Here is a 16,865-nt window from a genome sequence, read left to right as displayed (position 1 = left end):
AGTCCTCTTCCACCAATCCCAACTCGGCTGCCCACACGCCGAGTACGCTGCTCTCCTCCAATCAGGAGCAGGATCAGCTCCTGGAGGTCATCACTCAAGTTGGCAAGAGGCAGCTGTGTAGAAGCTGTTTTCTCCTCTCCCAGCGCCATATTGTGGGAGAGCAGATGCATAGAATGTCTTAATTCCAGTAACTTAGTCTAGTCTGAGTTGCTCCCAATTGCTCCCCACAATATTTTTATTTTTTCGTGCCTATGATAATAGTGATGATGATAGTAGTCTATGACAGGTAGTGATGATACCTTTTTTATTTCTGTTATTAGTAATTTGTATCTTCTTTCTTTTTTTCAGTTAGCTTAACTAGAGGTTTATCAATTTTATTGATTGTAGTAGGCTGAAAATAGCTCCCCAAAACCCAATAGATATCTACATTAAACCATTGGAGCCTTTGAGTGTTGATGAAAGACGAGATTAAATTAATGAACAAGAGGAGAAGCTTTTTCTGGATTATCCTAAATGTAATCACATATCTCTTTGTAAGAGAGAAGCAGAGGGGCGGGCACTGTGGCATAGCAGGTAAAGCTGCTGCCTGCAGTGTCAGCATCCCACATGGGCACTGGTTCAAGTCCTGGCTGTTCCACTTCTGATCCAGCTCTCTGCTATGACCTGGAAAAATAGTGGAAGATGGCCCAAGTCCTTGGGCCCCTGTACCACATAGGAGATCAGGAGGGGACGGCGCCGCAGCTCTATAGGCTAATCCTCCGCCTTGCGGCGCTGGTGCACCGGCTTCTAGTCCCGGACAGGGCACTGGATTCTGTCCCGGTTGCCCCTCTTCCAGTCCAGCTCTCTGCTGTGGCCCAGGAGTGCGGTGGAGGATGGCCCAAGTGCTTGGGCCCTGCACCCCATGGGAGACCAGGAAAAGCACCTGGCTCCTGGCTTCAGATCAGCACGGTGCGCCGGCCGCAGCGTGCCAGCCGCGGCGGCCATTGGAGGGTGAACCAATGGCAAAGGAAGACCTTTCTCTCTCTCTCTCTCTCTCACTATCCACTCTGCCTGTCAAAAAAGAAAAAGAAAAAGAAAAAAAAAAAGAGATTGGGAGGAAGCTCCTGGCTCGTGGCTTTAGATCGGCTCAGCTCCTGCTATTGTAGCCATCTGGGAAGTGAATCAGCAGGTGGAAGACCTCTCTCTTTCTGCCTCTGCTGCTCTGTAACTATGCCTCTCAAATGAATAAATAAATCTTAGGAAAAAAAAAAAAAAAGAGGACATACCAACTTAACCAATCCCTCCAAAAATGCCTCTTTCCTAATTAAAAGAAAAAACTATTAGTAATATTTTAGGGAACGTCCATTGCTTTCAAGTTGTAAGTTTTAAATTGTTTGTAGTAATCTCTTTGCCTTTTTATCTCTGCTAATGTGTGTTTTTTCTCCACACTTAGGTGCTTCTTTCTGCTCTTCATTATTTTCATTTGCTTCTTTTTTTTGCATTTGTTTTGCTATTCTCTTTCAAGGTTCTTTTATTTTAAGATTTATTTTATTTATTTGAAAGACAGAGTTACAGAGAGTGGTAGAGACAGAGAGAGAGGTCTTCCAACCGCTGGTTCACTCCCCAGATGGCCGCAACAGCTGGAGCTGTGCCAATCTGAAGCCAGGAGCCAGGAGCTTCTTCCGGGTCGCCCATACAGGTGCAGGGGCCCAAGGACTTGGGACATTTTGTACTGCTATCCCAGGCCATAGCAGAGAGCTGGATGGCGAGAGGAGCAGCCGGGACTAGAACCGGCACCCATATGGGATGCCGGCACTTCAGGCCAGGGCTTTAACCTGCTGTGCCACAGTGCCGGCCCTCAAGGTCCTTGAGTAGAAAGCTTAGACTGTTGATTTGATACATTTACAGTTTTCCTGTTTGAATTTGGGGCCACAAACTTCCCTCTCCACACTGTGTGTCTCTATATAAATTTTTTTTTATTTTGTATTTTTACTTTCATTCATTTGTTGATATCTTCTTAAATTCCCCTTGATAATTTCTCTTTCTTTGTAGATTATTTAGTATAATGTATTATTAAGTTTCCAAGCATTTGATTATTTTACTTTGAATATAATATATAGAGCAAAATTAGCATTCTGATACTGATTTCTGCTTTGATTCTATTGTGGTCAGAAAACAAACCAAGGGGTGAGCATTTGACACAGTGGTTGAACACTGCTGGGGATGCCAAAAACCCATATCAGAGTGCCATAATTCAAGTCCTAGGTCTGTTCCTGATTTCAGCTTCCTGTGGATTTACACCCTAGGAGGCAGCAGGTAATGGCTTGAGTATTTGAATCCATGCCATGCATGTGAGAGCACAAGACTGAGTTCCTGGCTCCTGGCTTTGGCCTGGCCCAGCCCTACCTGTTGTTGGCAGTTGGGAAGTATTATGAACCACCAGATAGGAGATCTCTGCCACTGGCTGCGTGCTTGCTCTCACTCTCTCTGCCTTTCAAATAAATAATGTTTTTAAATAATAAAAGAAAACATACCATTTGTCATTTCAGTTCTTAAAGTTATTTAGATTTGTTTTATGGCCCAGGATATTACCTATCTTGGTATATGTTCTGTAGGTATTGGAAAATAATGTGCGTTGCTATTATGTAGAATTTCTGTAACTGTTGGATAGATGTTGAGTTTTTCTGTAACCTTGGGTTATTTTCTGTCTAGTTAACAGAGGTCTTGAAATCTTACACTGTAATTGTGGATTCTGTTTGTGCTTTAAATATTTTCATTTTATTTGATTAGTACATACATATCTAAGGTTGTTCCTCCTAGATTGACTCTTTTACCATATTATGCTCCTCTGATAGCTTTCTTTGTTTTGAAGTCTACTTTAACTTATTTTAATATAGCAATCCCTCTTTTCCTTTGACTTATGTTTACATGATGTATCTTTCTTTATCCTTTTACTTTAATTTGCTTATATCGTATGGGCAGTGTGTTTCTTATAGTCAGTACTCATATAATTCGACCATATTTTAAATTCTTCTTTGTCATTATCTTTTAATTGTTATATTTTAGACCATTTACATTTAATTTAGGACTTAAGTTTGCTGTTTTTGCTTTATGTTTTCCATTTGCTTTCTCTGAAGTTTCTCATGATTTTTCTGTGAAGGATATTTTTGGTTTTTTTCTTTATTGTCATTTTCCTTCTGTGAACTACTGTATCATATTTTGGAATTCTGTTTTTCTATAACTACAGTGTTTTTCAGTATATCTTTTTTGTATACCTTTTAAAATTGTTGTTCTAGGTATTACATTATATGTTAAATAAAATGATGTTATATCAGTCTCTTGATATAATTTTCCCAGTTCCACTGGAATAGATAAACCTTACTACCTTTAATAGTACTTTTCTCTCCTTTGTTTATAGCTGTTTAAAATACATCTCTACAAACATTTAGAAAAAAATCAATTTTTCCTTGACCAACATAATTTTTAAAATTTAACTGGGACGATTATATTTCCTCATGTTTTGCTTATTCTTTCTTCTTTCCTGAAATACAAAGATAATTTCTGTTATCACTTGCTTTTTGTTCAGATAACTTCTACTAGCAATTCTTTTCAAGTAGTTGTGCTCAAGGAAATTCCTTAGTTTTCTTTCATCTTATAATATGTTGATTTCCACCTTTGTTCTTAAAGTCTATTTCATTAGCTGTAGGATTCTGGGTTGCCAGCTTTCTTTCAGCTCTTGAAAACTATTGTGCCACTTTCTTCTGCTCACCATGATTCCTGGTTAGAAATCTGTGTAATTTGAATTGCTTTTCCTTGTGTATAAGGTATTCTTCTCTAGCTACCTGCATATTTTGTCTTTTAGTTTTCAGAAATTTAATTATGATGTGCCTATGAAATACTCAAATGAATTTTTACTGGTTAGAGTTTTCTCAGCTTCTCATGGTTCTACATTTCTGCTGTGTTTGGGAAGCTTTTCACCATTATTTCAGCTCTGTTCTCTTCCATTTTTACTTCCATGACTACTGACTTGAATGATCACTCTTGTTGTTGTCCACAGGTCCCTGAAACTCAGATCTTTTTTTTTAAAGTCTGTATCTCTGTTGTTAATATTGGGTCATTTTAAATTTTATAAAGATTTATTTATTATTGAAATACAGAGAGACAAACAGGGAATGTTCCAAGCCCTAATTCACTACCCAAATGGCCACAACAGCCAGTGCTACGCCAGGCTGAAGCCAAGAGCCAGGAGCTTCATCCAGGTCTCCCAAGTGAGTACAGAGGCCCAAGCACACTGGCTATCTTCTGTTGCTTTCCCAGGCACGTTATCAGGGACCTGGATCAGAAGACTCAAACCATCACTCTGATAAGGGATGCCAGCATTGTAAGCAGCAGCTTAACCCACTGCAGCACAATGCTGGTCCTCATTTTGATGTTTTTAAAATCATCAGGTTAAGTGATTCTCTTTTCTGTGTCTCCTCAGTTTTGCATTTGGGCCCATCCACTGAGATTTTTATTTCAGTTATTGTGTTTATCATTCTTAAAATTCTCATTTTTTTTTCTGTACTCCTGCTGTTTCTCTCATCTTCTCAAAAACAGATTTCCCTCCTATTGAATTTGAAAATATAATTTTTTCATTTAATTTCCTTTCATGACTGCTATTTTATAGTATAAGTAATACCTATAAAATCAAATTTATGTAGAATAAAATTTACGATACACTCTGGTTCCTCTGATCTATGCAGTTTCATATAAGTGGCTTTCTGTGTATAATTCCCTACTAGTTTGTTTCCTAGGTCACCAAATTCATGAAACATATAATCCACTGTTAGATGATTGGGAACTGACCTTACATCAATTCCAAGTTTATTACTTATATGTTTCTAAATGAATCTCAAAAATTAGTTGTTTAAATTATAACATTTCTTTTCTAATTAATGAATTAAAAGATATTTAGTGACCACTAATTTATATCACAAAATTGAATGTCCATGAGACTTTCAATAAGTATTAATAAATATGTTGACCACCATATCCACTTTAAAGTTCTGTTTTAATTGGCTCCTTTGACAAAAAGGAAATTGTTTTCTCTCTGAAATAATTTTACAAATCATTTCATGAAACTAAACTGCAGCAACAGATGATGCAAATCACTGGAATCACTAGTCATCTGATTTACAGATAAAATCCTCATCCACACTTTTAACCCTTTTGAATATATTTCCTTCTATCTGCTTGTCATTCCGAACTCAGGTCCGTTGTAGCATAAGCTGATCTTCTCAGGAACAAATAGAGAAGTCAGCTAGTATTTTCTGAAAAGGGCCTTACCAAATTAATTAATTGATTAAGTAATTAATTGATTAAGTAAACCAGGATAAAAGCACATATTGTCCTTTCAGAAAGTATAAACTTAGGAAAAGGTAGCACATGCTTTTGCCTTTCATACTTGTTTTGGTTTTACTTATTTTAATTCAGAAAAACAAGCCAAACCTGCCTCTTTTGTTAAAGAATGACTTAAGAATGTTATCAGTATGTGAACAAAGGTTGAGAAAACTAGCTTACTTCTGCCAGTTCGTGAAAAACCTGTAGAAACAAGCAATTATTTTCCAGAGAGGTATTTATAAAATGTCTGAGTATCATGTAAGATTTTGTACTAAGTTCATTATATATAAACCATGTCTTTTAAAAATTGTACAGGTAGAAATGCCTTGTCTTTGCTAGGTATTATTAATTTTAATTTTTAATTTGTTTTTAACAGTTTCAATGTGCTTTCTAGGTACAATTCTAAGAACATAATGATATAGATCACCTTGTCTCTTTCTTATAAGAACTCCATGACATTTTCCTCATTGTTTTAGAGTTGATACAATTAATATTCAGTGGCACAGTGTTTTTAGCAATGGTACACACAAGACTGAAATTTGAATCTAAAACTTCTGAGTCCAGTCCAACATCTTTTCATCTACGCTAGGTTCAGCACTCTTGACTTACTGGACTAGATAGCTCTTTGTTGTAGGATTCTGTCTACTGCATTACAGGATGCTTGGCAGCATCTCTTGCCTTTACCCACTAATGCTAGTGTACGAAGTCTTCAGAAAGCTCTCAGCAGGAGTGGGCGGAGGGTGAGGGGAGGGCAGCAGCGTTGTGGCGCAGTGGGTGACACTGGCATCCGGTATGAGTACTGATTCCAGTCCTGCCTCCTCCACTTCCCATCCAGCTTCCTCCTAATGCACCTGGAAAAGCAACAGCACATGGCCCAACTTCTTGGGCCCCGGCCACCCATGTGGGAGACCTGGCTGGAGTACCAGGCTGCTGACTTTGGCCTGGCCCAGCCCCAATCAGTGCAGCCATTTGGGGAGTGAACCAGCAAACTGAAGATCTCTGCCACTCCCCTAGCCCCCTCTCTCTGTAACTCTACCTTTAAAATAAATAAAATAAGTTTATTTCTTAAAAGTTCATAGAAAATATATATCATAAAAACATATGCATTGACTACAAAACTTTTTGCACCAAAATAATCATCTTTAATTCCATTTTTCCACAAATGCTTTGAAGTACCATTATAGTGTCCTCTCCCTCGAGCTGTTACAACCAAAAATGTCTTTGGCGTTGTAAAATGTCCTCAGAGTGTCGAAGTTCCTCCTGGTTGAGAACTCTAGTCTATGTTATAGTATCTCACCTCTGAGTTTCATTCGAGGGACGCGGATAGAGGCAGGGGGCAACAGCGTTGGGTGGCACTGGGTGACACTGGCATCCCATATGAGCACTGATTCCAGTCCCAGCTGCTCCACTTCCCATCCAGCTCCCTCCTGGTGCACCTGGAAAATTTACCCAACTAATATTTATCCAACTAAAATAGCTTACATAGAACATTCAATTGATTGAACAATTACTATAAAATGACGCATAAACAGAAGAGTAAGTGCATAATGTAGAATGATGATGAAAATAATCTTATAACTTGAATAAAACTTGGTGTTTGAGATGAGAAGAAGCCAGGAAAGGCAGCATCAAGACTTCATGTAAATTGAAAAGTACTAGTTCAATAATCTGAACCCTTGTGTGAGATTACAGTTGTGAGAGGCAGAGTTCACTGAGCAGGTAAACAGACAAGTTGAGGAGAACATAAATATCTGTGAACAAAACATACAAATAGATCATAAACCTAATGCTTCCAATATATTTTAAGCTTGAGCAGTACAGAGAGTCAGGACCAGGAAAATAGTCAGTGCTACAGACCTGGGGCGTTCGATCAGAAGCGTTGACACTAAGACAGAAATCACAACAGAAAGAAAATCTCTTACAAGTTACTGATCACAGTAATGCCTAGTGAAAGGCACCTTCTACGTCAGCCTGCCACCAGACTCAATGTAGTGAACAGCATAGGAGATAAAGTACCACCTTAGTTAATGTGAATTAGAAATTCGAAGTATTACAAAGTATTATCAAGTAAAAGCATTTTAAAGTCTCACTTTCTTTACCAAATTAGAAAAACTGAATTCATTAAGATTATATAATTTCAAGACTGGAAGAGTAAACTGAAAAATTGTTTATGGTAGTAGTCCAACACGAGTAAATATCGTGCAAGGCACACTATTTGTCACATGCTTTGAACTTCTGACGACGATAGTAAGGACCCCCATCCTTTCTTCTTACGATAACTTAAAACATGTTCACATACCATTGAGCAGCCATTTGATTGTAATGCTACTGCTATGCTAAAAAAATGCATGTGAAAATTGGTAACTTTGGAAAGAGATAAAATATGATAGGACCATCTGAAGAAAGCTAAATAATGGGTCACTGTTGTCAATTTAGGGAAGAATATTTTGAGGGAAAAACAGTGCTAAAGCAAACATTCTCTTCTATGGTTATAGATTTATATATACTGAGAAGATACTCCCTTACACACACACACACACACACACACATCACTTTTTCTTACAGGAAATTTCCTTAGAATTTTAAACGTTTGCACTTAAGTTCTTTTTTATGTATTTTTTAAACATTTATATATTTATTTGAAAGGCAGAGTTGGGGCTGGCGCTTGGTGCAGTGGGTTAAAGCCCCAGTCTACAATGCCAGCGTCCCATATGGGCACCGGTTCGAGTCCCGGCTGTTCTACTTTTGATCCAGCTCTCTGCTTTGCCCTGGGAAAGCAGTAGAACATGTTCCAAGTGCTTGGGCGCCAGCACCCTTGTGGGAGACCTGGAAGAAGCTCCTGGATGCTGGCTTCGGATCAGTGCAGTTCCAGCTGTTGCGGCCAAGTGGGGAATGAACCAGCAGATGGAAGACCTTGCTTGCGTGCACTCTCTCTCTCTCTCTCTCTCTCTCTCTCTCTCTGCCTCTCCTTCTCTCTCTGTGTAACTGTGACTTTCAAATAAATAAAGTCTTTAAAAACAAAAAAGGAATAAAGGCAGGGTTTCAGAGAGGCAGAGGCAGGGAGAGAAAGAGAAAGAGAGAGAGGTCTTCCATCTGCTGTTCACTCCGCAATGGCCAGAGATGCACTGATCCAAAGCCAGGAGCCAGGAGCTTCTTCCAGGTCTCCCACGTGGGTGCAAGGGCCCAAGAACTTGGGCCATCTTCTGCTGTCCCAGGCCACAACAGGGAGCAGGATTGAAAGTGGAGCAGCAGGGACTTGAACTGGTGCCCAGATGGGATGCCTGCGCTGCAGGTGGAGTCTTTACCCTTATACTTGAGTTCTTAAGGGATGTATTTTCATAAAACAGAATTGCACTGTGTAGGTGGAATGTTAATATATTGGAAGTGGGAAGTTACAAAATAAATTTTTTAGAAATGCAAATTTCAGTAAGAAGGAAAAGAGTAGTATTTGTGAGACACATAAAAAAAGAGGAAGCATCAAAATTTGAGTCACAAAATAGAGAAAACAGCATTTATGCTGATGATGATTGAGTAGCAATTTGACACATAAAAGCATGGAAGGAAAGGTAATCCAAATAAATGCTTTAAACAGGAGAAAACTGAATGTTCTTGAATGCCTGGCTAAGAGGAGATGTAGAGAGGCCAGATGGTGCAGGGTGGAGGAATATTGAAGCTCAGGGAAAAAGACGTGGGTCCGGATTCCGTCTCTGCCAGCTACACAGGTTTGCTTCAACTACTTGCCTGTTTCAATTCCTCCATCAGTAAATCTGAAGCATCGATAGCACTTCCCACAAAAGTTGCTGTGAGAGCTCTATGGAGTGGGGATATAGTTTGTTATTTTTAGAGAATTGTTTTTTTTCTGAGTGCAATGAGTGCTATTGCAGGACTTGAAGTGACATTATCTACTTTATATTTTTCAAAAGATCACCCCAGACTCTATTTGAGAAATTCTTGATGGAAATGAAAACATTGCCAGGGCATTTTGAATGATGTAATGCTTTTTGAGCTTGAAAGTAAAGGATATAATTACATATGTATGGCAGAGAAAAAAAAATCAAAATTAGGTATAAATTTGCCAACAAAAATATTAACTTATAAAAAACTAGGAAGTGTTTAATAATTGGGATGCCATAGTTTTCAATAATGGTAAGATTTTAGAAGATGAATCATTACTTTTTTTATTTGACAGATAGACTTAGGCAGTGAGAGAGAGAGACAGAGAGAAAGGTCTTCCTTCTGCTGTTTCACCCCCGAAATGGCCGCCACGGCTGGCGCGTGGCTGATCCGAAGCCAGGAGCCAGGTGCTTCCTCCTGGTCTCCCATGCGGGTGCAGGGACCCAAGGACCTGGGCCATCCTCCACTGCCTTCCTGGGCCACAGCAGAGAGCTGGACTGTAAGAGGAGCAACCGGGACTAGAACCTGGCACCCATATGGGATGCCAGCGCTGCAGGCAGAGGATTAACCAAGTGAGCCACAGCGCTGGCCCCTGAATCATTACTTCTTAACATTCAGTTGGTTATGGGATACTAGTTTGTGTTTTAGGCATCAAATACAAATGCAGAATTCTCAAACCTGGCCTACCATAATTTCCAAGTGGACCATATATACAATGCTAAAATATAAAGGAATATGATAGGCTAAGATTTTTAAGAATAGAACAGAAAAAAGGCAATGACATTAAAGAAACAGTAACAAATTGGACTTCAGGGGCCAGCGCTCTGGCATAGCTGGTAAAGCCTGCAGTACTGGCATCACATGTGGGTGCCAGTTCAAGTCCCGGCTGCTCCACTTCCAATCCAGCTCTCTGCTATGGCCTGGGAAAGCAGTAGAAAATAGCCCAAGTCCTCAGGCTTCTGCACCCACGTAGGAGACCGAGAAGAAGTTCCTGGCTCCTGCCTTCGGGTCAGCACAGCTCCAGCCATTGCAGCCAACTGGGGAGTGAACAAGGGGATGGAAGATCTCTCTCTCTCTCTCTCTCTCTCTCTCTCTCTCTCTCTCTGCCTCTCCTTCTCTCTGTAACTCAGACTTTCAAATAAATAAATAAATCTTTTAAAAAAACAAATTGAACTTCATTACAATCAGAACTTACCTTCAAAAGACAAGGAGCAATAAGAGAATGAATGTGTATATATATACACATTCTAAAATAATTATATATATAGATATATATCACTCTATCCCCATTAGAATGGTTCAGCTTAGAAGCAGTGACAATACTCCCTAAAAGATGATGTAGGATAAGTAAAACTCTCACACCTGATAGGAGTGTAAATTGGGATAACCAATAGGGAAAATATTTGCAGGAACTACTAAACCTGAACATATGTACACTCTATGAAGAAATTCTCTCCAGAAATGAATATGAGGTCCAAGAAAAGATGCAGGCAGGAATTTTCCTAGCAACAAGAGTAGAGCAGTTAAATAAGTTGTGGTGTATATGTGTGTGTATCCAAATATTTTGTGTGTGTATCCAAATATTTTAAAACAACTAACTACATGCAACAATGGAATAAGATTCACAAACCTAACTCTGATGAACATAAGCCAGACAAGTTCCAAATCAGGCAGTACTGATGTTGATGGAGTTTTAGTTAGTAATTATATTTTAGAGAAGGGAATCAACTGAGAGAGAAAACTGGGAAGTCATGGATTCCTACATTTGTTCTATGTTTTGTTCTTTGCTCATTGCCAAACTGAATACTTTAGATACCTATGTTTTATGTAATTTAAAATATAATTAATAATTAAAATGAAAGTAATGTTATAAATGTACAGAACATGAATTAAGGTTTTGGGGTTTTGTCTTGTTTCCTCTCAATTCCTTCTTGCCTGTATCTTTGGAGTAGATAAAGAGGGTGTGCTGAAGGAAATTGGAATTTGGAAAGGCAGAATGCAGATAATGTAAGACAACATAGAATGGGAAAGTGGGCAAGAGACAGAAGTCTTTAGACATATGGGTTAGAAGAAAGAACAGAGAAACAATGAAATAGATTAACAGTGTGAAAACTCAGAAGAAAAGTACTGTTTTTTACCTTCTACAAATATAACATTGTACATTTACTAATTCTATATGTAGCAACTAACTAACCAGAGTTTAGCAGCAGTTGCTATTCTTATGGACTAATTTTAATCCTGAAATTATTTCTTTTGGTATGCTAAACATCCACATTTCATGTCTGCCTTATTTCTGTCTGACACTCACAATATGAGCACACAAAAAGAAGAAATTTATGATTATTTTAGTTTGAACTGGTTTAAGTAAAGTATATAGGCCAGTGGTAATGTTCACTAACTTTTTGCAGCTTTAAAAATTATACTGCCGTCTTTCACACTACCAATCTGTGTTATATAGTTAGATTGTTTTAAGTCCCCAATCGACATTTCCTTTGTATGCATATACTGAAATGATTTTATTTAATAAAAAAGGAACATCTCCTATGTGGATTTTGAATTTCCCTTATTAAATATTTATATTTTCAAAATGTCTTTATTTAATTGAGTGAGGTGCTTGGTGCCATTTCAAAATAACCTCAGGTGGTAGGTGTAATGACATACCAAAGATTTGACCTTTAGCATTTTAGGATTCTATTTGTCTGCATTTTCTTCTGCACTCATTTAGTCTTAATTTATATGCTCTTTCTCTGTATGTCTTAATGAGTGGGTCTATTTGGCATAAGATTTATTATCCAAAAAGAAAATCTGATACATATTATATCTGTGCAATCTGACTAGTGATTTTTAACTTCAATTATAACTTAACTGTGACAAGTAAAAAATTCTGTGTGAAAGGCTAGTGGGTGTTTGCACAAATCTCATTCATTCTCAAGTAAGTGCTTAGCAGAATAGACTCTGGCTCTGCTAAACTGATGCCCATTCTCTTACTTCTCACTTCTTTGCAATCATCTTATTATATTCTTTTATTTACCTAGAGATATTTTATTTTCAAATTCCCTACTATTCCTTTTAAATAAAATTAATATTTATACTGATGTAATTAGATTAAAATCTTGAAGCATCTTTTTTTTTATGCTTTGGTAACATGGATAATCATTTGGGTAACTTTCAGCCAAGAAGCAGAAAAATAAAACAATTTAACTTATCATAATTATATATAAAAATCTTCATGTACCCATTTAGGTGTTTCTTTATTAATTTTTAAAAATTAACATGATAAATGGAGATTGTTTAATAAGTAGATCATTGATCAGTCATCCTACATTATTTATTTTTACATTATTTTGTATTTTCTCAGTTTACACAAATCTTTATCTCAAGAAGAAAATCTGAAGGATCAGTTTAACCACACCCTTAGTACCTATGAAGAAGCTTTGAAAAACAGAGAGAGCATCGTTTCCATCACTCAACAACAAAATGAGGAACTGGCTACCCAACTACAACAAGCTCTGACAGAGCGAGCACACATGGAACTGCAGCTTCAGCGTGCGCTGGAGGCCTCCCGAGCGGCCAGTGAGAAAGTTCAGACGTAAGTAAAATAATCTTGCATTATTTCCAAAACCTGAAACCAAGCAAAACAAAAACACTTTCTTTGAGGAACTAAACAATATATATTTGTTGTCCATGCCATTAAGAGATTAAGGCAAAAGTATATTGAACTAAATGAAATTTGTAAAATTGCGCATCATGTCTGTAATTAGGGCCGAATGTTATTTTTGCAATAATCATTGTTACTGTTTAGTGCAAACCATGTTTTTCTATAGCTGATCTTCCTCAGTTCATGGAAGCCATACTCTCTTCACAATTTCACACCCCCAGTACATAGGCAAATTTATTAGCTAGGAGAAGAGGCATCAAGTTACCACCTGTGCTCATTTGGATTCACGATAATCCTGCCTGAGTTGAGGCGTTGGTGACCTTGCAGTCTGGGACGTCTAGTTACATAGAATTTAGTGCAGTGGAATTAATTTTCTTGTGTTGTTCGTGTAAAGGATTCAATATATCTTTTCACAGTGTATAATTATATTTGTTTATTTTAAACGATCTATGCATTTTTATTAAAATTTAAATAAACTTGCATAATCCTTGTGATAGCTATTAGAAAGTTATCAGTAACTTAATAGCATAGAAGTCACTTGTTAATTTATGGAGCTTCAACATTGTTGACAAATTTTTTGAGGCAGCCTTAATGTGATGGAACTTGTCATTTTAACCTTTATTGTATATTGTTAGCAATATTACATCATTCACTTACCTGTCACCTTCAATTTCCTTAATTTATTTTCCATATCTGTAAGAGGAAATAGTATCCCTTCAAGGTTTATTACTTCTCAGTACTTTTTCCTGAAAATAAGTCATCTCAACATTTCCAAATATTGCTGAAATTGCAATTTGATTAAAAACCCAAGACCAGATAAATCTGTAGTCAAGATCATTTTAAAACCATTTAGGGATTGTGGATATTAATCTTAACTACAGTATACCCTGAAACTTTTGATGTAAGTATGTAAGTATTATGAGACTATTTTTGTAGGCTTAAAGATTAGGTTTTTTTTTTTTTTTTTTTTTTTTTTTTTGACAGGCAGAGTGGACAGTGAGAGAGAGAGACAGAGAGAAAGGTCTTCCTTTTGCCGTTGGTTCACCCTCCAATGGCCGCCGCGGCTGGCGCGCTGCGGCCGGTGCACCGCGCTGATCCGATGGCAGGAGCCAGGAGCCAGGTGCTTTTCCTGGTCTCCCATGGGGTGCAGGGCCCAAGCACCTGAGCCATCCTCCACTGCACTCCCGGGCCACAGCAGAGAGCTGGCCTGCAAGAGGGGCAGCCGGGACAGAATCCGGCGCCCCAACCGGGACTAGAACCCGGTGTGCCGGCGCCGCTAGGCGGAGGATTAGCCTAGTGAGCCGCGGCGCCGGCTAAAGATTAGGTTTGTAGTTTCAGAAACTGTATCTACTTGTTCACAATGTACATTATCTGTGTTAAAAACACAATGATATATAGGTAGATCTCATTTCATTGTAAATCCCAATAGTAACTTCTGAGAGAAAGAATCCGATTTAGTTCTGTTTGCTCAAAGTCTACAAGTAACTACAAATCTCAAAGATTTTTTTTTACATATGATCCTTTAATTTCTATAGATACCTAAAATTCCTTTAAACAGTGGTTCCCTGAGACCAATTAGATTTTTCTGAAGATATCTTTGGGAATGTTGTCTGCCTTTAATTTTTTACTTTTAGATCTCATCAACTTTCATTATTTTATAAAAGAAACAAATTTTGTATGCCAAAAAGTAGAAATAATATCTCATATAATGCTTTAAATATAATTTTTATTTTGTACATTTAGCCACAAATCAAAATTTTTTATAAACTAGTACCAATTCATGAATTGAGTTTGTCATTTATAAGAATGAATTGTTAAATTGAAATTTTACTCTGAGTTTCAACAAAACCTACATAAAATATTATGAAATCCCATATATATTCCATAAAATATTATGGAATCCCATAATATCCTTTCCATATTCAGTCAATGTGGATATCAGCCTTACTTATTGTGCTTAAAAAAAAGGCATTCTCCTAAAGAAAACTAATAAGACTTTGTAAAATGCTGTTAATATTCTCCATACCATCTGAAATTGCTGCTATTTGCAGATATTTTAGAAAATCCTTTGAAAATATATCAGTAATCCAGGCAATTTGAAATTTCAACTAAAGAGGTTCACATTTTCTCTTTTCCCTTTCCAAACAAATTTCTTAAATAACTGATCTATAGTCACTATCTCTAATTTTTCTTTCTGTATTTTCCTTAAATGCTTATTTATTTATTTGAAAGGCAAAATTAGAGATAGAGGGTAAAACAGAGAGAGAGAGAGCTATCTTCCATCCACTGGTTCACTCCCCACAAATAGCTGCAATAGCCAGGGCTGAGCTAAGCCAAAGCCAGGAGCGTGGAACTCCATCCAGGTCTCCCACGTGGGTGCAGGGGCCCAAGGGCTTCAGCCATCTTCCCTGATTTCACAGGTGTGTTAGCAGGGAGCTGGATCAGAAGTAAAGCAGCCAGGACTTGAACTGGCTCCCAAATAAGATGCTGGCATCGCAGGTGCAGCTTAACTTGCTGCACCACAATGCCAGCAACTTCTCTTTTTGAATTCCTATTTACTCTTCTACTACTCAAGATCACCAATCATTTTCTAACTCCTAATTTAATGGCCCATTTTAACTTTTTTTATATAACTAACATGATCATGGTAAACAAAATTAAGATGTTCATATATCTTCAGCTATGTAATATAGAACTCAGGCTTTAGACTAAGAAAGTGTAGGCTTATGCACTGGGACATCTTATTTTAAAACACTGTGCTGATGAGTGTCAGAGGAAGATGGTGGAATAGGGAGGGAGTTTAATGATCTAGTCCAGGAGAAGATAATAAAAAAAAAAAGTGGAGATAGTGTAGTCTCAGGGAAGAGTTAGGGAAAAAAACAGCAGAGGAAACTCTTCCAAAATTAGAAGGACACAGTGGACCTATGTGGAGGGCGTGGGCTCCCATGGCTCAGGATGCCAATAGCTGAGAGCCTAGGCACCAGCGCTGGAAAGTGAGGTAAGAAGAGAGATGAGACCACAGTAGCCCAAGAAGCTGGTGAAAAAGTGGCAGGAAGAGCCTAGAGGGAACGAGGCTTGAAGCCCCACGAGGCAAAGTGCACCAGCCTAACTAGAGGAGGAAAAAAAAAAAAAAAAAAAAAAAAGATGGTATGGACACGTTTCTCTCTCTCCAGTCACCTTACAAAGGCATCTTAGCTGATAGAGTGGGCACTATTTTGGACATACGTAACAGCTATGCAGCTCATGTCTGAGCCCAAGATCAGCCAAGCGGGGAATCCTGACTTGGTGGGGAAAAATAACAGGGGTCTAGGACTTTGTGACTGTGTGAAGCTTTCGAACTGGGACTGTAAAAAAAAAAAAAAAAAAAAAAAAAAAAAAAAAAACAACAACAACTGAGAGTGTGTGGGAGAATTCACAGTGTGGCTGAAACTGAGGAGTCTTGGTAGGAGAAGCCACAAGCTCAAGTGTTCCTGGTTACTCGGTGAGAAACATTGCTGGGGAATCTGAACTTACACTGAGAACTGCACAGATCATTTGTGTGGTCCTTGGGACACAGCAAACAAATATTATACCCACTGGGGCTAGCGCACAGGCACTGGTCTCCATCGAAGAGAAGAGCTCAGCTGAGCAGAATTATTTCCCTTCTGATTAAAAAAAGAGAGAGAAGATTTACCATGCCAAACCTGGGTGTGTCACCTTGGGCACACCCTTAACCCTGAAGAACTTAACAGGACTCTCTGGCCACACCCACCACAAGCCTCTAGAGATTCACTGAAAGCAGACAGTCCACTTATCTACAGAGTCATAGTACGACAGTAGAAGTTGCCACAGCGGGGAAAGAAAAAGAAGAAGAAACCAGCGAAGTATCTCCACAAATGCCGAACTACAAACACAACAACCGAGGAAGCAAGAATAAGGAAAAAAACATGATGCTCCCAAAGACATGACACTTCAA

At 38.2% G+C, this 16,865-nt stretch overlaps 1 protein-coding gene across 7 annotated transcripts in view; it reads left to right on the top strand.

Moving 5' to 3' along the window:
• Positions 1-16,865, top strand: part of MIPOL1 (mirror-image polydactyly 1) — a 353,299-nt gene that overhangs the window by 286,496 nt on the left and 49,938 nt on the right. For all 7 annotated transcript variants that reach the window (XM_051822777.2, XM_051822776.2, XM_017348269.3 and 4 more), the window contains one exon: positions 12,611-12,841. In XM_051822777.2, the coding sequence (XP_051678737.1) occupies positions 12,611-12,841 (231 nt within the window). The remainder of the gene's footprint in view (positions 1-12,610; positions 12,842-16,865) is intronic.

Source organism: Oryctolagus cuniculus, chromosome 12 (assembly GCF_964237555.1).
Source record: "Oryctolagus cuniculus chromosome 12, mOryCun1.1, whole genome shotgun sequence".
NCBI lineage: Eukaryota > Metazoa > Chordata > Mammalia > Lagomorpha > Leporidae > Oryctolagus > Oryctolagus cuniculus.
Note: the sequence above shows the minus strand (reverse complement) of the source record. Positions and strands in the feature narration are given on the sequence as shown.